The sequence below is a fragment of the Tamandua tetradactyla genome, chromosome 3, assembly GCF_023851605.1.
Source record: "Tamandua tetradactyla isolate mTamTet1 chromosome 3, mTamTet1.pri, whole genome shotgun sequence".
NCBI lineage: Eukaryota > Metazoa > Chordata > Mammalia > Pilosa > Myrmecophagidae > Tamandua > Tamandua tetradactyla.
In genome coordinates, this window is record NC_135329.1 from 3,835,702 (window position 1) to 3,860,293 (window position 24,592).

Below are 24,592 nucleotides of genomic sequence, written 5' to 3' on the forward strand. Positions count from 1 at the left end.
CTCCAGGTAATTCTGATGCATACCAAAGTTTGAGAACTGCTGATCTAGGGTTATCCTTCAAGTCTGTTTTCAACTTGCAAAACAGCTTTTCATGTTGTATTATTTGAAAGTTTGCTGTGTCATCATATGATCTTCAGGTAGCTCACCATGATACTTGAGTTAGATGTTGCTCCATCCATTAAGTAAACCAATACATAGCTTCTCTCTATTATGGATGTCTTTTCTCACCAAAGTAAGAACGTAGGAATAAGACATGCTAACAGCTCACCACTAAGAAGCCTGAACATGAACTCATCCTTCATTGAGTATCCTGCTGGTATTTCCACTACTTTCTAGATCCTGTCCTTGGCTTAGCTCTTCTCTTGCCAGATTCCAATAATAGACCAGGGTAGCTGGCAGCTTTTGGAAGTACAGTACTCAAATGCACTCTTTTAACCCTTAGTCTTACACACTCCACTCACTTCCAAAATTCAGTCAGCACCTGTTACCCTAACCTCTTCATTGGGGTTATTATATGAACTTGTAGGTCCTCTTGCCATAGTCTGCATTTTATCCTGGGATGCCATGACCTCCTAAGTCATGCTTAGGGAAGTCAGGATTTAAACACACATACACACTTTAAGGTTCACCCTTTGTGCTGTTAGGTTTCATAGGTATTGTCAAAATATAATGTTTTCACCATTACAATATCACACATAATAGTTTCACTGCCCTAAAAATCCTTTTTCACCTATTCATCGCTGTCCCCACGTCCCCTGAACTACTGGCAACCACGGATTTTTTAACTGTCTGTATAGTTTTGTCTTTTCTAGAATGTCATATTGCTGGAATCATTTGTCACGTTCACATAAAATGTGCATTTAATGTTCTTCCAGGTCATTTCATGCATTTCTTTTGATTGCTGAATAATATTCCATTATTTAGATGTACCACAATTTGTTAATCCATTCACCTACTGAAGAGAATCTTGGTTATTCTATCTTAGTGATTATGTGCAGGCTTCTGCATGGCATATGTTTTCAACACAATTAGGTATATACTTAGAAATGCATTTGTTAAGTCGTAGGATAAGAGAGTGTCAAACTGTCTTCCAAATGGCTAAACCGGTTTTGCATTCCCACCAACACTGGATGAGAGTCCTGCTCTGCACCCTCAACAGCATTTGGTGTTATCACCTGGACATCTGCATTCTAATAAGTATATATTGATACCACGTTGTTTTAACTTGCAATCCCCTACTGACAAATGATGTTGCACATTTTTTCATATGCTTTTTTGCCATTTATCTTCTTTGGTAAGGTACTTGTTCAGAGCTTTGGAGTTTTGCTGCCAAAACTCAAGGATAGCTGGAGTCATGAGAAGCTGGCAGAGGCAAGAATTTTTTCCCAGACCCCCCTAGAGCCTTCAGAAGGAGCATGGCCTGCTAACACCTTGATTTTACACTTCTGGCCTCCAAAATCACAAGAGCATACACATTTCTTTTGTTTTAAGCCACTGAAGTTCATAGTAATTTGATATGACAACACTAGGAAACTAGCACATTGCTCTGTTCTCTATGATTAGATTACTGATTTCAGATCCTTCTTTTTTACTAATATATGCATTCAATCCTACAAATTTATCTCTAAGCACTGCCTGCAAATTTGGGTTAGCTGTATCTTCATTTTCATGCAGTTAAAAATATTTTTACATTTATTTTCAGACATTTTTTTGATCCATGTGTTATTTAGAAATGTGTTGTTTAATCTCCAAATATTTGGGGATTTTCCAGCTACATTTCTATTATTGATTCTAGTTGAATTCCATTGTTGTCTAACAGTATAATTTCACATGGGGGTGGAGGAGGCACTAAATAACCATTTGACAAAATTAACAAAAATGGTGAAAATGTAAATTTAAAAAGGATATACTTTGCCTGATTTCTATTCTTTTAAAATTGTTAAGCTGTGTTTTATGGCACAGATGTGGTCTTACTGAATGCCTGTGGTTGGCTTGAGCAGACTGTATACATTCTGTGGCTGCCGGATGAAGTATTCTGTAAATGTCCATTGGATTCAGATCATGGATGGTCTATTCATATTCAATTTGACTATGTCCTTAATGATTTCCTACCTGCTGGGTCTATGAATTACTCCAAGAAGGCGCTGAAACCTCCAACCATAACGATGGATTTGACTATTTACCCTTGTAGTTCTATCAGTTTTTGCCTCTCATATTTTGACCATTATGGTTAGGCAACCATTAAGGACTGTCATGTTTTCCTGGAGAACTGACCCCTTCATCATTATGTAATACCCCTTCTATTCTTTTTTTTTTTAAGCATGGGCAGGCACCAGGAATCGAACCCGGGTCCTCGAGCATGGCAGGCAAGCATTCTTGCCTGCTGAGCCACTGTGGCTCACCCCCGCTTCTATTCTTAATAATTTCCTGTGTTCTGAAGTCTGCTTTGTCTGAAATTAATATAGCTATTCCAGTTTTCTTAAAGTTAACATGGCAGATCTTTCTCCATCTCTACTTTTAACATTTCTGAGTCTTTATATTCAAAGTGAAATTCCTGTAGACAATATACAGTTGTCTTGTTTTTTAATCTACACTGAAAATCTGTCTTTTAATTGCTTTATTTAAGACCATTCACATTAAAAGTGATTACTGATATACATGGATTAACATCTACCATTTTTATAAGTTTTCTTTTTGCTATACTTGGACACCACCACTTTTAAATCTTCCCTTCTTCTTCCGCCTTCTCTGGTTTTAACTAAGTATTTTATATGCTTCCATTTTCTATCCTCTTTTAACATATCAATTACCAACTTAAAAAAAAAATTTTGAGGTTGCCCTAGAGTGTTCTATTAGTGTACATCCTCTCCAAAACTTGTAGTTTTTTGTGTTTTAAATAGTAACCATTCTACAGGTATGAAATAATATCTCATTGTAGTCTAAATTTGCATTTCCCTAATAGCTAGTGATGCTGCACATCTTTTCATGTGCTTTAGAGCCATTTGTGCATCTTCCTTGGAGAAATGTCTATTCAAGTCTTTTGCCCATTTTTAATTGGGTTGCTTGTCTTTTTATTGTTGAGTTGTACATATTCTGAATATTAAACCCTTATCAGATTTGTGGTTTCCAAATATTTTCTTCCATTGAGTAGGTTTTCTTTGCACTTTCATGACAAAGTCCTTTGAGGCAAAAAAAGTTTGTACCTTGGGAAGATCACATTTATCTATTATTTCTTTCATTGCTTATGCTTTGAATGTAAAGTCTAAGAAACCATTGCCTAACATAAGATCCTAAAGATGTTTTCCTACATTTTCTTCCAGGAGTTTTATAGTCCTGGTTCTTATATTTAGGTCTTTGATTCATTTCAACTTAGTTTTTGTATATGGCATGAGAAAGAGGTCCTCCTTCATTCTTCTGCACGTGGATATCCAGTTCTCTCTCCCAGTACCATTTGTTGAAGAGACTATCATTTTCCAATTGAGTGTATTTGGCAGCCTTGTCAAAAATCAATTGGCCATAGATGTGAAGGTCTATTTCTAAACTCTCAATTCAATTCAATTGGTCTATATATCCATCCTCTTGCCAGCAGTATGATGTTTTGACCTTTGCAGCTTTGTAATAAAGGATTTTTAAAGTCAGGAAGTGTGAATGCTCTGATTTCATTCTTTTCTTATAACTTGGTATACTGGTTTGACTCTGTGGTGGACCCCAGAAAAGTCATTCAGTATTCAATATTGTTGGCTGTGAGCTTTTGATTGTTCCCATGGAGATGGGACCCACCTGACTGCGGGTATTTACTTTTGATTAGAGGGAGATGTGACTCCACCCATTCCAGGTGGGCCTTGACTGGAATCCTTTAAAAGAGGAAACATTTTGGAGAGAGTTCCTTTTAGAGCATGAAGACAGAGTCCACCAGTCAGTGACCTTTGGAGATGAAGAAGGAAAATCCCCCTGGGGGAGCTTCATGAAACAAGAAGTATGGAGAGAAAGCAAGCAGACACTGCCATGCTCGCGGCTCTGTAAATCACTTGGGCAGAAGTGACATCTTAACAATATTTAATCTTCCAATTCATGAGCATAGAATGTGCTTCTATTTATTTAGGTCTTTTCTGTTTTTCTTTAACAATGTTTTCTAGTTTTCTATATACAAGTTCTTTCCATCCTTGCTTAAATTAATTCCTAGAAATTGGAATCTTTTAGTTGCTATTGTAAAAGGAAATTTTTTCTTGATTTCTTCCTTAGCTCGCTCATTACTAGTGTATAGAAACACTACGGATTTTTGTGTGTTGATCTCGTACTCTGCCATTTTGTTGAATTAGTTTATTAGCTCTATAATAGTTTTTTGTTGTTGATTTTTGGGGTTTTTTTAATATATCGGGTCATGTTATCTGCAAGCAGTGAATGTTTTACTTCTCCTTTCCAATCAGATACCCTTCAGGTTCTGGCTGGCTTAACATCTCATAGCAACATCTGCTGGGCTCTAAGCACTGCCATAATCACTGTCTCTGTCCTCCAAGTGTTAGCATCTTTGTCTGTTCTGCTCTGAAACTTCTGCCGGCTCCGTGACTTCTGCTCTCTCCAAAATGTTCCTTCTTTTAAAGTATTCCAGTAACTTAATCAAGCTCCACCTGGAATGGATGGTATCACATCTCCACCCAACCAAAAGGCCGTATCTGGAGGATTAATGCTGCTCAATTTTAAAACTTATTATAAAGCCACAGTGATGAAAACAGCATGATACTGGCACAAAGATAGAAATATTGACCAATAGAATAAAACTGAGAGCACAGAAATAGACTGCCAAATCTAAGGTCAACTGATCTTGGACAAGGCCCCCAAATCCACTGAACTGGGACAAAACAGTTTTTTCAATAAATGAGCATAGTAGAACTGGGTATCAATAGCCAGAATCCTGTACAAAGAGTGTATAATTTCAGGGTACAGGGGAAAACTGCTATTGCATGATATGGACTATGTTTAACAGGAAAACATCAACACAATACCACAGCAATACCAGGGGTAAATGATGGGTGGAGGGGCAAGAGTTAGGGGGAAGTTCAGACCTTTTATTTGCTGATTATTAGTTATCCTTCTCTTGGGAACAATGAAATTATCTAAAATTGAGAGTACTGATGGACTGTTGACTTTGGAAGTTATACATGAGGCCCATTAGATGGGGTTGGCTGAATCTACTGAGAGGTAGAATGGTGAATGATGTTATATACATATGATTGAAATTCTGCTGCTATAAAAAGGAAGGAAGTTGTCAGGCATGCAACATTGTGAATGAACCTGTGGGACATTTGGTGAGGCAAAATAAGCCAAAAACCAAAAAGCAAGTATTGTATGGTCTCATATAAAAAATACTTATAAGAAAACTGGGGCCAAGATTGTAAGCTCTTATAGCAGTCACATTTAGTTCAGAGCAGTAATTGGTACTTATGGATTTTTGAGAGGCTGTTTTATATTTGTATACCTGGTATTTAGAGATAAGAACGAAGTCTATTAGGGCAAGATTAAGGTAATTCAGAGCTCAGGGGTAAGGAAGACATTGTCTGTATTTTGGAACTTCACCTACTCTTTGAGACAAGGGAAGAAAGGTTTATTTTGTCTAGAACCTAAATTTTTTGTAGCACATAATCTAACTCAACCTGTCTGCATAGATCATTTAAACTATCCAAACACAGGGAGCCCAGAAGAAGAATGAGGGCTTTTAATTCTGTGTAGCTTAATGTAATGCCTGTATACATCTTAGAGTATATTAAGTAGAAAATCCAAAAGTATTGTCAAAGTCCTTTGAGGGACGGGAGAAAAAATATGGAACTATTAAACCTTAACACTGGGGAAACCACTAATACTGTGTCCAACATTAGGGATACCCAAATTGATAGGTCAAGGCCTTGCTCTTGAGGTCTGCTCTTGTGATGCTTATGTATTTAGTGGAGAAGCTTAGCCTACCTATAGGTGTGCCGAAGAGTTACTTCCAGAGGACCTCTTTTGTTGCTCAGATGTGGCCTCTCTTTCTCTAAGCTCAACTCTGCAAGTGAAATCATTGCCCTCCCCACTACATGGGACATGATATCCAGGGGTGAAAGTCTTCCTGGCAGCATGGGAGATGACTCCCAGGGATGAGCCTGGTCTTGGCACTGTGGGGTCAATAATGCCACCTGGACCAAAAAGGAGGAAAGAAATGTAACAAAGTATCAGTGGCTGAAAGAGTTCAAATAGAGTCAAGAGGTTACTCTGGGAGTCACTCTTACGCAAGCTTCAGTTAGACATTGCTACCTACCATAGCTAGTCAAATTCCAACCAAAACCATTTCTGCCAATCCTAAAGAAAAACTACGGCATTATAAAAGACTCTACAAAGGTCCCATGCACTAGGGTGACTTTCCAGAAATCTACAACCTCCAGATGGGTCCCTGGACCACATAAGTCCTGAAATATAGAGGGGCCAGCCTTTTCAGAACATCAACTAATTCCATCCCCCATCCCATATTATCAACAGCCTCTAGCAATATGAAAAAGTTAGAATGGGTATAGCTCGAACACTCCTAAAGAGTGAGAGAAAGATCATTATATAGAGAAGGTAGGGTTTAACAAATGAGTATGATTGCTGAATCATTATATTGATATTTATAGTCTCCAGTACCTTAGTGTTGGCTAGGAGTAAAAACCTAAAATTATGGAATTGTAACCCATATGAAACTCTGAAATCTGTTTCACAACTAACTGTTGTGATGTGCTTTGAAATTTTTGCTTTTTTGTATATATGCTATTTTTCACAAAAAAGTCAAGTGTGATGACAAAATATTGTGATGTCCCAGTGTTCTGGAGCAGCTAGAAGGAAAAATTTGAGATGATGGAATGGTGGTCTGTGACAAACTCTGGGATTTGTTCTGTATCTACTTTTTGAAGTGCACTTTGAAAAGTTTCCTTTTTTCTTTCTTTGCTTTATATATATATATATATATATATATGTTATATATACAATAAAGAGTTTAAAAACACAAAACCAAAAAAAGTCACACTCACGATTGGGCATGCTACATCTCCATGGAGATAATCTAGTCAAAAGTCTCACACTGCAGAACTGAATCAGAATTAAAAAAAAAAAAAAGGCTACTCCTACAAGATCAGAGCAGGATTAAAAGATGGCTTTTCTGGGGTACATGACAGATTCTTGAAATATTTTGTACAACTCCCTTGTGAAGCCATCAGGTCCAGGGTTTTTCTTTGTTGGCAAATTTTTAACGACTGAAATTGCTGAAATGTTTGTTTGTTAAAATGTTCCCATTTCCTCTTGAGCCAAATAGTTTGTGTGTTTCTAAGAATTTGTCCATTTCATACAGGTCATCTAATTTTTTGGCATACAGTTGTTCATAGTATCCACTTATAATCCTTTTTATTTCAGAGGGGTTGGTAATAATACCTCCCCTTTTCACTTTTGATTTTGTTATTTGCATTTTTTTCTCTTTTTTCTCTTTGTCAATCTAGCTAAAGGTTTGTAGATTTTGTTGATCTTTCAAACAATCAACTTCTGGCTTTGTTGATTGTCTCCATTATTTTTTGTTTTCCATTTCATTTCTCTCCACTCTAATCTTTGCTATTTACTTCTTCCTCTTGCTTTGGGTTTAGTTTGTCCTTTTTCTGGTTCTTCCAGTTTTGAGGTTAGGTTTCTGATTTGAAATCTTCTTTTTTAAGTAAATATTTAGAGCTATAAATTTCCCTCTCAGCACTGCCTTTGCTGCATCCCATATATACTGGTATGTTGTATTTTAATTTTCATTCACCTCAAGATATTTCCTGATTTACACACTGTGATTTTCTCTTTAACCCACTGGTTGTTTGAGTACACTGTTTAATTTCCATATATTTGTGAATTTTGCAATTTTCCCTCTGTTATCGATTTCTGACTTTATTCCATTGTGGTCAGGGAAGATACACTGATTAAAAATAAATTTTTAATTTATTGAGATTTGTTTTGTGACCTGACATATGAGCCATCAGAGAATGATCCATGTGCACTAGAGAACAATGTACATTGTTACTGCAGGGCGAAGTGTTCTATATATGTTTGTATGTCTAGTGTGTTTAGAGAATCATTCAAGTCTTGTATTTCCTTACTGATTTTTTTCTCTACATGTTCTATCCATTATTGAAAGGGATGTAATAAAAGTCTCCTATGACATATTTAGAACCATCAGTTTCTCCTTTTATGTGTCAGCATCTGCTTCATACATTTTGGAGCTCTGCTCTGAGGTGTATATGTATTTATAATTTTATGTCTTCTTGTTGAACTGACCTCTTTATCAATTTATCTTCTGACAGTTTGCCAATTAGTGTCTGTAAGTCTTAACCTTTTTTGTCCTTCAATTCTTCTGATGCCTACTTTTATATTTATTTGATTTTTTTTGTATTTTTATTATATTGTGTCTCATCTCTTTTCTATATGGATACATTGCTTATATATATATATATATATATATATATATATATATATATATATATATATTCCTTGTGGTTACCATGTGGTTAAAATTTAACATCCTAAATATCTGACTATCATTTCTGATTTGATACTAATGACTTAAAAAGCATACACCCTCACTGTTGATATACCTATCTGTCCCCTCATCTTGTTTCGTACTTGTTACAAATTATATCTCTGTACTTACTGAAACCATTTTCCACTAAGTGTTTTCTTGGGGTATAATACATGCCAATTAAAATTTCTGAATAGGTAATAAGAAACCAATAAAGGGTAAAAAAAATTTCAGAATCTAAATGTAATTATTCAACTAAAGTTTAAGCTACATTCACTGTTATAGAAAAAAAGAACTAAAACTATACTTCTTGGTGCTACAATTCTCAGAGGATTACTTCAGACTTGCCAAAAACCCTAAGATATTACAAAAAGTGCTGAAAGTACTAGGGAATCCTATCTATTCTTCTTTTTGTATACTGTATGGTGGGGGTCACATTTCATTCTTTTTCCATGTGAGTATCCCATTATTGTAGCACCATTTGTTGAATTTTTTGTCTGTTTCATTTTTGTGGGTTTGTTTGTTTCTTTTTTTGGTGGGTGTGGGGGTGGGTAATGCATGAGTCAGGAATTGAACCTGGATCTTCTGCATGGCAGGTGAGAATTCTACCACTGAACTACCATCACACTCCAAATCCCATCTATTTTTAAAATAGACACTATACTGTGCTAGTTTGAAGCTATTGTGTACCCCAGAAAAGCCATGTCCTTTAATCCTCATTCAATATTGCTGGGTGGGCTCTTTTAGATTGTTTCCATGCAGATGTGACCCACCCAACTGTGGGTGGTAACTTCTTAGATGGTTTCCATGGAGTTGTGTCTCCACCCATTCAAGTTGGCATTGCTTACTGGAACCTTTTAAGAGGGAACCATTCTGGAAAAAGCTATAAAGCTAGCAGAACCCACATTGCCAAGACAGCCCACAAAGTCAGAGATCTTAGGAGTTGTGGAAGGAAGGAGCCCCCAAGAAAACCTTATGAAATGAGGAAAGAAAGTTAACAGATGCAGACGTCACCATGTGCCTTCCCAACTGAGACAGATGCCCAAAACTGAAATACTCCAGAAACTGCCAGCCACATGACTTCCCAAATGACAGAGCTGTTCCAGACAGCATCAGCTTTTCCTGAATGAAGGCAACTTCTGGCTGATGCCTTAATTTGGGCATTTTCATGGCCTTAGAATTGTAAACTTGCGACTTAATAAATTTTACCTTTTTAAAAGCTGTTCCATTTCTAGTATTCTGGTAGCTTCCAAACTAGAATACATATCATACGTCTTACCCCTCCCTCTCACTGACCACCAGTATTTCAAACTACCCAATTTTTACCCTTAATATCCCCCTATTTATTTTTATCCATATATATGGATTTTTCATTTATTTTATTTTATATAAAATATATATATTTTAACTCATCTGTCCATATCCTGGATAAAAGGAGCATCAGACACAAGGTTTCTTAATCATACAGTCACACTGTAAAAGCTATATAGTGATACAATCTTCCTCAAGAGTCAAGGCTACTGGAACACACTTCAATGGTTTCAGGTACTTCCCTCTAGCCACCCCAATACACTATAAACCAAAAAGGGATATCTATATAATACCTCCAGGATAAGCTCTCAACTATTTGAAATCTCTCAGCCACTGAGGCTTTATTTTGTCTCATTCCTCTCTTCCCTATTTTGGTCAAGAAGCCGGGCCCTGGAATTCAGTTCTCACCGAGCTAGGGAGATCTGCACTCCTGGGAATCATGTCCCATGAAGAGGGAAGGGCAGTGAGTTCAACTGCCAAGTTGGCTTACAGAGAGACAGGCCACATCCAAGCAACAAAAGAGGTTTTCCGAGGATAACTCTTAGGCCTAATTATCAGTAGGCTTAGCTTCTCCTTTGTAGGAATAAGCTTCATAGGGGTGAGCCCCAAGATTGAGGGCTCAGCCTATTGAATTAGTTGCCCCTCTATATTTTTTGAAGAGTGAACAGGAAAGAATTGTCATAAACTAAAAGGAAGAAATTTGCATCTCCCCATGTACTACTTCCTCCATTTAAAAGGCTTCCTAGTGTCTATCACATGGAGTCTTATTTCTCGCTCCAGCTGGCCTGCCTTTTATAGGCTTCCGTAAGTGTGACTCCTTTTCTTAGAGCAGGCTTTCTGAAAACAGGGACATCCAGTCACTGCAAAGCAAAGTAGACATTATCAAGGACATACCATCCACGGTTGTAAGAATCTTCTTGTCTTTGGGGACACAGACATGCCCAGCATGACTGATAATCCAAACTGGAAAGCATCCGTTTATTGAAGAGTACAAAGCTCTTGCAAATGGCACATAGAAGGCAGAAAAACCTGGATTACCTAAGAAAAGAAACACAGACTTTAGATTAACCAAAGCAATAAACCCACACAAGGCAACGGCTAGACTGAAGGAAAAAAAAAAATAGAACTATCTCTAAAACCATCTCTAAATTGAATCAAACAATATAATAAAAGGATAATACATAATGACAACTGGGACTTATTCCAAAAATTCAGGGTTGTTTTAACCTTCAAAAACCAATTAACGTATATTCAAGCCCCCCCGCCCCCCCGTCAAGCTGGCAGAATGGGAAGCTCAGGGGCTCCCTTCTTCCTCAGAAGCTTTACACAACCCACAACATGCTTCTCAAAGCTCCAGGAAACAGTTCAGAGATGGCAGGAAGGGAAAGGGCCAAGCCAAGAAAAAGGCTACTTAAAAGCAGTAGGATATCCTGGTCTACAGAGATACTAATTCTATCTGCATCCATAAATTATCATCATAGTATTTTCTTCTTCCTTTATTCAATCACTAGGTCTTAAATCTACTATTTTTATTATATAACTGTATACCTAGAAAATATGCAAATTAAGAGAATTCAGTAAACTAGCTGAAAAAATTCAGTTATAACAAGCACAGAAATGAAAACTGGAAAAACACTCCATTAACAATGGCAAAAAGAATTAAAAAATATCGAGAAATAAATTTAACTACAAAGGTCCAAATCCATATAAAAATAAAATATTTTATAAAAAGATATAATACAATAAAACCAACTAAACGGAAAGGCATATCATTTTTTTTTAACTGCAAGACAAATCACGGAAACATCAGTTCTTCAACACAATATATAAATGTAATGCAATTAGTCAGACTCTCAATAGGTGTTTTTGATTTACCACAAGTAAGAACATTCTTTAAGCTGCTGTAACTAAATCATTCGTAGTATCAGCACAGTGAAACAGATTACTGGAAGAGAAGAGAGAAGAAATACATTCATGTATATAAAATAAGTTAATATATGGCAAAAGGTTTTGTCTGTTTATTTAATTTCATGAGAAAATAATTGCATAATTTTGCTGGTAAAACTGATTATCTATCTAGAAGGAAAAAGTAGACCCAGCTTATACTACACACAAAAATAAATTATAAATGGATTAAAGGCTTACGTGTAAGCTCTGGAACATTAAATAATTTTTCAAGAAAACTCAGAGCACTGTGTATACAATCTGGGTGCAAGGGACAGCTTAGTCAACACATATCTGAGTACATAAAAATTTAATACTTCTATTTTGCAAATAAAGAAATGGAAATTTCCAAATTATAGATTTGGAAGCAATACTTGAAAAGCAGACGATAGAATAAGGATTGAGTTCTATAATCTATATGAATGGACATATACATTCGTAATACAGACACATCTATAGAAAATTGCACAACTCAGAGAACAAAAATCCAAAATACCAACAAACATATGAAAAGATGCTCAAACTCACAGGAGCCGGGAAAATGCAAACTAAAGTAAAAGTGAGACAGCATTCTGTTTTATCAGATTGGCAAAAAGTTTTAAAACTACTGGTAACTGCCAGCATTCAGTGTGCACTTTGCTGTGCCATGTGTGCCTCTAAACACTTCACATGCCTGAACTTGGTGAAATCTTCCCGTTTCTATTTTATATTAGTTATATTATATTATAACCTCCTTTTACAAATGAAGAAATAACTGCCCATGGTCCTAAAGCAAACAACTGACAGAGCCAGAACAAGAAAGCAATCCTCCAGAAATTATTGCACTGTGGTGCCTAACAGGTATCAGGGCAAAAGGATGAGGGAAAAGAACATTTGCAAACATTTTTAAGTAGAAATGTGAAGCAACAACCTTTCTGGAAATAATCTAGCTATTAAAATTTTAAAATACTTTGATCCATACATTCCTCACTTGGAAATGTATATCACAGATGTAAAAATCCCAGTCAATAAAGGCATATGTTTGAAAACGTTTACTGTCTGACAAAAAAAAAAAAAACAACAACCAAAAAAATACTGGAAATAAGGAAATGCTGAAAATGCTATGATACCACCACCCTGGAATGCTATCCAGGCATTAACAGGACTGATTCAGAGGTCTTTCAGCTAACAGGAAGGGATCTCTACTCAGTACTGTTCAGTAGAAGAAGCAGAATGCAGAAAAATATATATAATATGATCCCCAGATTTGGTAAACCATCCCTTCATATGTTTTTTTTTTCTGAATATCATGCTCACTTTTAATATTCCTGGAACGTAAAAGTAAGCTGCCATGGAGAAGTAACATACAAAGGCAAACAGAAAGTAAATGCTGAAAATTAAAAAAGAGGAAGTGGCATCTCTCCTCATGAAACAACAAAATGACACATGTTGACACCACCAGAATTCTGGGGTGTTATACAGAGTGACAGGTTTCAATGCAGCAGGTGGGTGAGACTGTTGAAACCGCAGATAACTCTCAAAGGAGGCAGTAGATCTTTAAAACAGGCTGTTGCTTAAAAGATCAGTTTTCAGGTTTGAAAGATCAGGAATTTTTTTTCTTACTTTTTCCCCCAGTTCTTTTCCCTTTCCTCCTCATCCCTCTCCTCCAACTCCTCTCTCTTCCTCTACCTCTATCCCTCTCTCTGTTCCTCCCTCTGTCTCTCCCTCCGTCCCCTCTTCTACCACTCCCCTCTCTTTCTTCCACTGACCACAAAGATGATCCGACTTCATGGATTTAGTCACATCAGTTGACATTCAACAGAGAGTGGCTTGTGGATTGAATGGCCATTAATTAATGTGCGAGAGGTTAGCGATCTCAGGAGCTAATAGATGTTAACCATATGGAGAGGGCATTACCTTCACACCGGTGTTCAATGTCATGCAAAGATGAAATTAGAAATAAATCTGTTTTTTATCAGAATTAGAGGAATGGAGGCAGATCATCTCAGGGAGACTTCTGTCCAGTTTCCATAGTTGGCTTGTCTCCATTATGGGAGTGACCGACAGTCCTTGTCTTTAATTGTTCCAGATGTTGTGATAAGCACATCACAACATGTGCCCGGCGCAGTGGGCACAAGTTAACATTTCCATGCACAGTGAGGAGGCAAAGGTCATACAGCCCAGCGGGCCAGGAGGCTGCGGGGCGGAAGGCGGCCGGAGGGTGTCACCCGCGGGACATGCTGCCCCTGCCCCTGTCCCTGCGGGACTCAGCACCCTCGCCGCCGCCACGCACGGACCCCGGTTATGAACATATTTTCTGATGAAACTGGACTGGAATGATTTTCATGCCATTTGTATATTTAGATATGTATATATACATTTTTAAATTTTGCCTTTGTCTTAAAGTGCCAAGAGAAAATTTGCACATTTCAAGGTGGTCTTAGCCACCTCCTTGATTTGGGTGCTCTTGGATTTGTTCCTGCTGCTTTACTTCGGTGAATGCAACAAATATGATGAAAAAGGAAAGAGGATTTCCTGCTGGAGATGTTCTAGCGGTGGTACAAAAGCTCATTAAGGTCCTGGAGAAATGGGGAAGCCAGCCATCATTCCTACAGACGATCAAGAAAATATGAAAGAGATGTTTGAAATCATTTAGTTCACCTTACTGGCGAGTGAGATGATTGCCCTCAATAGATCTTCACCAGATGTGAGGTTAGAAGGCGATAAACAAAGGTTTATCGGGATAATCTTCCTACAACAAGTGTGGTGATTGTTTTCCACAGTGAGGCCTGGGGCACATTTCTGCGAACTGCCCATTTTGTGATTAAATTGCTCACCAAGACATATGTTAGAAGAAATTGTTCTGGTAGAAGATACCAGAGAAAGAAACTTTTTTTTTTTTTTTGAGCATTGAAAAACTTTATATTTACTCCTTTTTCCAATAAGTTTTACACTGATAGTCTTTTCAAAGTAAAGACAAGATTTCCTGGCAGCTGAAGGAGTTTTAAATGAGTAAAATGTATTTCTTTGTCTATGGGTAGCAAAGATACTAGTGACACAGGGAAAGCAAAATTTTTCCTAGAATTTAGCATTTAAAAAAATGGTTAACAAAATCTGTCTCAACCCTTTTCCCAAAAAGAGACTCCAATTCAGATCATTGCCTTGGTTATTACATATTATCATTGTCCAGAATTTTAGTTCCATCTTGTTTTTGTATACCCAAATTATCATTATTATTGTTGTTTTTTTATATATATACTTCATAACTTTATTTTGTCTTACAGCTACATAATATTCCATCTTATGTAAATGTCACAGTTTGGTTAGTCAACTGTCTGTTGATGGGCATTTTGGCTGTTTCCATTTCTTGGTAATTGTTAATAATGCTGCTATAAACATTGGTGTGTAAATGTTCATTTGTGTCCTTGGCCCCGTGTCCTTTGAGTAGAGACAGCATATAGATGGGTCCTGTTTTTTAGTCCATTCTGCCAGACTATGTCTTTTGATTGGAGAGTTTAATCCATTAACATTCAGTGTTATTACTGCATGGGTAGTACTTTCTTCTACTATTTTGCCTTCTGGATTTTATATGTCATATCTAATTTTCCTTCTTTTTACCTTTACTCATAGTCTTCCTTTCTACACTCTTCTCCACACCTCTCGCTTCTGTCTTCGTATCTGTCTCTAGTGTTCCCTTTAGTATTTCTTGCAGAGCTGGTCTCTTGGTCACAAATTCTCTCAGTGATTTTTTTGTCTAAAAATGTTTTAATTTCTCCCTCATTTTTGAAGGACAATTTTGCTGGATATAGAATTCTTGTTTGGCAGTTTTTCTCTTTTAATAATTTAAATATATTATCCCACTGTCTTCTCGCCTCCATGGTTTCTGCTGAGAGATTTGAGCATAGTCTTATTGGGCTTCCCTTGTATGTGATGGATTGCTTTTCTCTTGCTGCTTTCAAGATCCTCTCTTTCTCTTTGACCTCTGACATTCTGATTATTAAATGTCTTGGAGTATGTCTATTTGGATCTATTCTCTTTGGGGTACACTGTATTTCTTGGATCTGTAGTTTTAAATCTTTCATAAGAGTTGGGAAATTTTCAGTGATAATTTGCTCCATTATTTTTTCTCCTCCTTTTCCCTTCTCTTCTCCTTCTGGGACACCCACAACATGTATATTCGTGTGCTTCATATCGTCTTTCAATTCCCTGAGTCCCTGCTCATATTTTTCCATTTTTTTCCCTATAGTTTCTGTTTCTTGTTGGATTTCAGATGTTCCATCCTCCAGTTCAGAAATCCTATGTTCTGTCTCTCGAAATCTACCATTGTAGGTTTCCATTGTTTTTTTCATCTCTTCTACTGTGTCTTTCATTCCCATAAGTTCTGTGATTTGTTTTTTCAGACTTTCAGTTTCTTCTTTTCATTCTTTCCTTGCCTTCTTTATATCCTCCCTCAATTCGTTGATTTGGTTTTTGATGAGGTTTTCCATGTCTCTTCATATATTCTGAATTAATTGTTTCAGCTCCTGTATGTCATTTGAATTGTTGGTTTGTTCCTTTGACTGGGCCATATCTTCAATTTTCCTAGTATGATTTGTTATTTTTTGCTGGTGTCTAGGCATTTAATTACCTTAATTAGTTTATTCTGGAGATTGCTTTCACTTCTTTCATCTAGGGTTTTCTTGCTGGATGAATTTGTTGTCTATCTATTCTTTGACATTCCGTTCAGCTTTATCTGGACCTTTAGCTTAAGTTTTGTTTAACAGAGGAGAATTTTTCAGTTCTTGTTTTCTTGTTTCTTGCCCTGCTTGTATGGTGTATTTCCCCCACACACACACTTAGAAGCCTCTACTTAGGTATTATAGATCCCAGCTGGATTTTACCAGACCAAACTGGCCTCCTATCAGGAGGAAAGAGTCACCTGCATCGGTTTTCCCTGAGGGTGAGACCCAGGAGGTTGAAAGACTTTCCTGTGAAGTCTCTGGACTCTGTTTTTCTTATCCTGTCTTGTGTGTGGCGCTTGTCTGACTGCAGGTCCCACCAGCATAAGATGATGCGGTACCTTTAACTTTGGCAGACTCTCCTTGCTGGGGGTGTGGTGGAGACAGAGGAGAGGTTGTAGGCTGGTTTTAATGGCTTCAAATTACCAAGCCCTGGTGTCTGAATTCCTTGATGGAGGGATTCCACCTGGGTGGGGCTTCACCCCTCCCCTGCGGAAGGCACAGGCTCCAGACAAGCCCCCAAAAGAGCTCACTTCTGCCTATGCCTGGGGCAGTTGCAGCCTGAAAAGTCCTGCCGCTGTATCCAGAGGCAGTCAAGCCTTTGTAGATACACAGCCACAAAAACCTCTGTTTCCTTCTTTTTTTCCCCCGTTTTCTGTCAGTCCTGCCCCTTTGGCGCACAGGGCAAAAATGAGCAACCTCTGCTTTGATCAGGTTCACCTAAGCTGGGGGCCTATTTTTAGTAGTCAGAATTTGTTAGTTAGTTCCATATTTGGCGTTTGATTGTGCCCAGTCCCTGCTGCTGGTAAAGTCCTTTTCCTTTCCCCTCTGGGAAGTAGCCTGTGGGGGAGGGCGCCGACCGCCGCAGCTTTGGGAACTCACGGTTCTGGGGGGTGCTCGCTGCGGGTCCAGCTGGTCCAGACTGGGATATGCTGTGTGTCTGGTCACTGACGTGGCCCCAGGAGCTGTTCTGTACTGTTTCTGGTTATTTAGTAGTTGTTCTGGAAGACGAACTAAAATGCGCACGTTGTTAAGCCGCCATCTTAACCCCCATCCCTTCATATGTTTTAATATATACGTTTAGGTGTATATGAATATAAATAAAAACACACAAGTATGCATACATTGGTAAATGGTTTGAGGAGGGGGCTGATAGGAGCTGGAGGGAGACAAACAGTGGAAACCAACCTACAAAGGAAAAGAAAGCAAAAAAAATTCCCGCAGTTAAACCTAGAGCAAAATTTATATAATCACATATAAGTATATGCATAAGTTGTCTTTAATTTGAAAAAAAAATTAAAAATACAAGTAGGGAATAAACTAAGCACAAAATTATAAACAGAGGCTAGGGGCAGGAAAGATCCCACAGGGAGACTGTCATAAAAAAGACATCTGTTCCACTGGGGGCCTGGAGCTGCAGGCCTGGCAGGTTTAGGTATTCCTAATTACGGTGTGCTATTTCTCTTTCCCCCTAGGACTTCTACTGCAAACTCCCTCCAGCCTTTTCCAATTTAACATTAACACATTCCCAAGTGTATTACTTCTCATATGACCATATCATAAGTAGACAAATTTAATCAATATAGATGATCTCATTATTCTTGATTATTTTTTGTAAACTCTTCTTAATATAATCTAAAAGTTTAAGTTTCTTATAAGTGAAACAGAGTTACTATGGCTAAGAGATTTAAAACAGAGTTGGGAGGCCATTCTGGAGATTACTCTTATGCAAATCTCAGCCAGCTATCACAAACTGTTGAGCATGCAAAGCCCTAAACAACAACTTTCCTCAGAACCTTAAGGACATCTGGAGGCCAGAAACAAACAAGAAAAAGAAATCAGTAAACTATCTAAACTGAAGGACCAATCACAAAGAACTCAAGTAATCATCTTTTTCTTTAAAAACTTGCCTGGAAGCACCAAGACAGGACACAATTTGTTTTTTGCCACCTGAATCTGTGCTACCCAAATTATAACTCTAAGACCCCAAATAAACGCTTTGTGCCTTGCAGCTTAGTGGCATCAACAGCACCAGACTGGCACGAGAGCAGATCCTTTCACACTGAATGCATGGTCGGTAACGTGAAAATCCAACTTGGGGCAGAGAGAGCAGGAGGAGGTGAAACACAAAATGCCGACGTATCATTTCATACTTCATCACTTCAATGTTATGGCTTATGTTACACTTTATCAACCATGAACTAAACTTCCTGGTTAGGAAACCACACAAAAAATTTTTAAATTCTTGTTTATCCAACTAAAATCAGATATACATATTGCCAGGTGTAGGGATGTTACAAACATTCCCAGATAGAAACGCAAGTCAAATATTTTATCAAAGATTTCTATCAGAATGTGTTAGAAATACAGGCTTGACCATACACACGAGTCAAATGCCTGAGCAGCATGTAAAGGAGGTTGTGGTAATCACCTCCAGACCCTGATTGCCAAAAAAACTCTGCTCAACACTGCAGCAATCCACTATTTTCTTGTCTTCCAGTTAATTCTGAGGGAGCAAAAACTGCCGAGTGTCCACATGAGCAAGGGGCTTCTGGCAATTGCACAACATCTAAACAGAAGGCTGTTGTGTGGACAGAACTGTAGGTCATTCGTGAAGACTTGTCCAAGAGCTCTCTAAGCACTGTACCCACAGCGAGGAAGGCTAGAATAGGGAGAAAGGGTAGAAGGAAAAAAGAAAAAAGGGAAAGAACTGTAAAGGAGCCCTTCAGGAAGAACATTCACAAAGGAGGGCGGAGCCAACCTCCACACCCAAATGCACCATCTATTACCAGGTACTGCCCTGGAGACGAGGAAGGGGGAGGAAAGTAAGCAAAGCAATAAAAGTAGAAGGTCCCATGTTTGGGGGCCTCTCATCCTCCGTCTTTCTTTACTTGTGAGAGTACCCACATGTCCTCTTACACGTGCACCTAATACATTTCCTACTTGCTTCCTCTGCTGTGTGTGCCTTCGGATTCTTTCTTAATGGTGCAACTGAGAACCTAGAAAATCCAAATCCAGTAAAAAAAAGCACAAAAACACTTTCCTGATTCCCCTACTCCCATATTACTACAGATTCATAATGAGTCATTATGTTCTAGAATGCCTTCTCAAACTGCCTTTCTTTGCCTCATTTCACTACTTAAACGTCCAAGGACACTGCTACTTCATAGAAATTTTAGAACTAAGGTTCACTGGAAAAGATGAAACTAATTAAAAAGTTTTTAATTTGTTGGATATCAATATATCACAGTTCATTATCATTACTATCTTGAAAGTGCAAATTGATTTTGCTAGCTGCTACAACAATGTGACTTAAAATGAAATGCTATTTCAGCCTACCAGAAATGGGTTTAAAATGGTGTCTGTAGTAGTTTAACAATCCTTGAACTAGGAACACCTTAATTTTCCCTCCAAATAAAATACAATTCTGAATCCCACTAACCAATGAGAGGTTGCAGCCTACAGTTCTAGGGAACCCCAAGGAAAAGCGCCAAGGACTGCGATAAGAAAGGAAGGGAAAACATAAAAGAACATTAGGAAACTAAATGTGATCTGAAATTGCCAAAGCCCTATAAAACAATGAGAACATCAAATGATGAAAGCTTTAAGTTTCTCCCCATCCCAGTGTCTCCACCGAATGCTCCCACCATCTCTTCACGCCATCTAAAACCCGCTCTCCCCTGTGATGGTCTCTCTCAAGCCTCTTCGGCAGAGGCCTCACTCTACCCCAACACCCCACACACCTAGATGAGAGCAGACACTTTCCCAACAGTCCCCCTGGCCCCCAGAATAACGGAGTGAGTGAACAGATATTTCTGGGTGGGAAAGTAAAATGGGCTGCCTGCTCTGCTTATTATTTCACCTTAGAGAGCAACCTCTTCAATTAAGACTCAAGCCATCTAACAATACTTTCATCCATCACCTTTTCAGTCACATGCTCACATTTGCTGACAACCCTGACCTTAACTGACACTTTTAATGCCACTTCAAGTGTAGGTGATTTCAAAATTCAGATGGATTGATTGAGCTAGCACTGTAATAACATAACTTCTCAATGCAAATGCAGAGAATCTCCCCCACATTAAACCTGAACACTAATTCCCAGGGCCATGCCCTGGGTCAGCAGCAACATGGCATCCTGAAGGGCCTGATCAGACAGATCGCCTAACACCCCCACCCCCCTTTCAGGGCTAGTGGTCAGGGGCGGGGCCCAGGAATTTGCATTTCTAACAAGTTTCAGGTGATGCTGCTGGCCCTGATAGCTACTTTAAGAACACAGGCCTAGATCTTTTTTGTTACCTGGACATAGTTAAATCCCAAAGCACCCTAAATCTGATAGTTCTTCTCCAGCTCAATCTTGCACTTTCAGACCTCATTCCCAACTCACCAGGTGTTCGGTCACTGTGCTGCTCAAAAATCCATCCACTTGTGTCTGGTGGACAATTCCTTCCATTCTGCACAGTGGCTATTTTAAACGCTGACCACATTCCACAGGCCCCTATGGGCCCTCTGACACTCTCATTCAACAAAAGACCTACCTCAACTCCTACTTCATGAAGAAAACAGAAGTCAAAAGGTAGGAACTATTTCACCTTCCTCAAGCCCACCCTCACACTTCTCTATTTGCATAACCAGCTTCACCTCCTAACTTCCAGCCTCAGGAGGATGTCCTTTCTCCAGCTCAAGATAAGGTTTCCACTTCTCTGTAATCTTCTCCTCTCCTTGGCTTCTAAATCTCTTCTCCATCAAGTAACACTCAAATATTGGGAAAGTTAGGTATTTTTAATTTTAATTACAAAAATAAATTTACATCCTGATAGACTAGAAATTCACTCCTGAAAAAGGTTAAACAAAAGAGAGATTTTTGGATCAGAAACCCTAAATTAGATGAGAATAGTAGTGCCATGCAGAGAACATGGTTAGATTAAGTGTTAGCAAATAGCAAAATGCCCACCTTCCTTTCTTCCATTCAGCTCTGAACATTATCAGCAAGCTGCAAACAGGAGACTGGAAAAGCCCTGCTTAGGAAAATGGAACAATCCAAAAAACAGCAATAGATACATAAAGTTGAAATCGCCCAATGAAATTCTGGGTCACTACTCAATCACCTTAGAGTGAGGCTCACCTTGGGTGCAACCGTCCCAGTGTGCTCACGACCATCTCAGTTTCAGCACTCATACTTCCATGTCTCAGGAAACCACTCAGTCCTGGGCAAGCCTGAATGGTGGGTCATTTCCAGCATGCCAATGCACAAGTCCTTACCCTAAATACAGAACTACCAATCAAGTTTTTGTGCTTTGCTTTGAAAAATAAATGGATTAAAAAGGTTAACAAACATTTGGGAAAAGACAAAGACTAATGCAAACAAACAGAAAAAAAGGGAACAAAATGAAAAGTGCAACAACTCAAGAAGCCAAAGAAAATGATATTGTATCCATGAAACAGGAGACTGTAAACAAAGGAGAGGAAAACAAGAGCTCTTAGAACTGAAGTAGATGAGTTTCTAGAGTAAAAGGAAAGGGCCCACAAAAGCCAGGAACAATGTATGAAAAACCATCCATACCAAAATACTTCATCAAAAAATTCACAATAAAATTTCAGAATCTTAGTACAAGGAGAAAAATCTCAAAAGTTTGAGGGTGGAGTGGGGCACACATGCAAGAAATCAGGAACCAGAATGCCATCACACTTCTCAAAAGCAGTTCTGAACCCTGGAAAACAATTATTAATACACTTAAAATTCTAAGGAAAAATAATTTTCGATCTAGAATTCTAAGCTATTTCCTAATATGCTAGATCTTTAAAAGCTTACTTCCAATGTCCTTCTTCTCAGGAAGCTACCAGAAGATGTGTGCCACCAAACCAAGGGAATAAACCAAGAAAGATGGAAATAGGGGATTCAGGAAACTGGGGCTCCAATCCAGGAGAAGAGTGAAAGGATCCCCCAGGATGACAGCTATACTGGAGGCCTGAAAAGCCATCAATCCAGAATGGAGCCAAAGAACAGAGAGTTCTGGTATGGACAGATCTAGGAGAAAAGAAACTGATTACTAAGAGGAATTGGGAACACTTTTTTTTTTTTTTTTTTACTTCTAGAGAATAGGTTTAGGATAAATTAGTAATTAAAAGAGAAAACTAAGAAAACAAAAGAGGCAATCTTTAATCCAGGAAAATGAAAAAGAGATACAAGATATAAGAAAGAAAATACAATCATAATGCCCTGTAGATTTAGCAGTAAATATGTACATAATCCTAACAATAAAAGCACTGACTACTATCTAACCAAAATATACAATATAGGCAAACTCAGGAGATTAGGTTTGGGGGGAGGTATGTGCGTGTGGAGTGTAGTGTAAGAATGCCAATTCTCATCTTTCATGGAGGGAGGCTACAAATAAAATCCAATGCTGAAAAATAGCAATAAAAGTACTTCAGTTAGCAATACAGACTAAATACCAACAGATCAGACCAGGGTTGGGAATATTTTCTGAGGGTATTTACTGGCACTAGAAAAGCTGATTTTAAAGATCATCATATGGACAAATAAACATGTGAGAAGCCAAAAAATATTCTGCAAAAGAATAAAAGTGAACAAAGGCAAGTTAAACCAGACAATTAAAAGTATTATAAACTACAGCTATTTAAAAACATGAAAAGTGTATGAAGAATCAAAAAGAGAGTACCGAAACAGATTCGCAATCATAGAAGAATCTACTTTATAATAACGTCAGCATATCAAATCGGTAGGGAAAGACAGATTATACAATGAATGGCAATGGACCAGTGAGACAGCCACCTAAGAGGGGAAGGGCTGGACCCCTTCTTCAGTCCCTACACTTAAAGTAAATTCTAGCTGCAGCAGACCTAAAAGGTTAAAAATGAAACTGTAAGAACACTACAGAAAACAATGGAGAATTAATAATCCTGGAGTAGGGAAGTCCTTTCTCAGAAAGTCATAAAACCCAGATGTCTTAAAGGAAGAGACTGATAATACTGACTACATCAAACTTTCTATACAAAAATACTACAAATACAGTCAAAAGACAAGCCAGGAAAGATTCTTGCCACATGTATAGGCAAAGTACAACTTTAAATATACAGGGCTATTATTACAAACCAATAAGAAAAATACTGATAACAACTGAAAAATGAGCAAGTATTTCAAACTGTCAGTTTGCAGATCAAGAACCACAAACAGATTATAAGCATATATGTTCAAACTCACTCACAATTTTAAAACCGCTTCAAATACACATAAGCAAGCACCTGTTCTTTACATTCTACTGCCACTGCTCCAGCAAAGGTCACAAGTGACCCAGCTGCCAAATCTTAGAATAAATAAACATTTCACAATAAACATGCAATCATCTTGAAAGGTGGAGAAAAAAGTTATTTAGCAATCTGTCAAAAATATTTGGTAAAAGCTAAATATCTTAAATATTGTTGAGAAAGATTAAAAGATTACGAAACCATGTGTTATGCTTCCAATTTTTACCCCACAATTATATATGTGTATATATGTATATATACACATAAACAAACAACATAATACACATATTACAAATGCATAAAAAACAAAATCCTAGTCATCAAAGTATTAACAGAACTGGTTGTTATCAATAGACTGATTTTTCCCCCTTCCATAGTTTTCTATATTTACCAAATCTTCTATAATTAATTCACAGGTATACTTTAAAAATCAGAAATATTAAAACAAATAAAAATAAAGAAAATTTTAAAAAAATCAGACATAGTTATAAGTATCTGTATAAGGTCTCCTCGTTCACATTTTCCTACTTACCAGGTATAATGAAAAAAAGCAATTTAGGCTTTTTAGCACTTTGATCACTAAACAGATCAGTCCAGGGGCCACATTTTAGAATCTGGGTTTCAACTCCACCACACAAAATGAATTCTTCATGTACAGGAATTTCCTCCTTGATTTCTGACTCCATTTCTAAATCAGGGGAGAAAAACAATATGAAGAGTCACTAAAATGTAAAACCCTAAGCCAAAGATAATATTTAAGAATAAAAAAGGCAAATTTCAATAAACCTGGAAGGAAATGCCACAAAGAGATAAGACTTATTCAGTT

At 37.8% G+C, this 24,592-nt stretch overlaps 1 protein-coding gene and 1 long non-coding RNA gene across 7 annotated transcripts in view; one reads left to right on the forward strand and one right to left on the reverse strand.

Annotated features, from left to right (window-relative positions):
• The window catches only part of LDAH (lipid droplet associated hydrolase), a 185,092-nt gene that overhangs the window by 135,046 nt on the left and 25,454 nt on the right, over positions 1-24,592 (reverse strand). For all 6 annotated transcript variants that reach the window (XM_077152180.1, XM_077152181.1, XM_077152182.1 and 3 more), the window contains exons 2-3: positions 24,299-24,454; positions 10,751-10,894 (exon numbers count right to left, since the gene is read on the reverse strand). In XM_077152180.1, the coding sequence (XP_077008295.1) occupies positions 10,751-10,894; positions 24,299-24,454 (300 nt within the window). The remainder of the gene's footprint in view (positions 1-10,750; positions 10,895-24,298; positions 24,455-24,592) is intronic.
• Positions 8,250-24,592, forward strand: part of LOC143676913 (uncharacterized) — a 71,182-nt gene continuing 54,839 nt past the window's right edge. The window contains exon 1 of the long non-coding RNA XR_013172298.1: positions 8,250-8,347. This is a non-coding gene — a long non-coding RNA (uncharacterized LOC143676913). The remainder of the gene's footprint in view (positions 8,348-24,592) is intronic.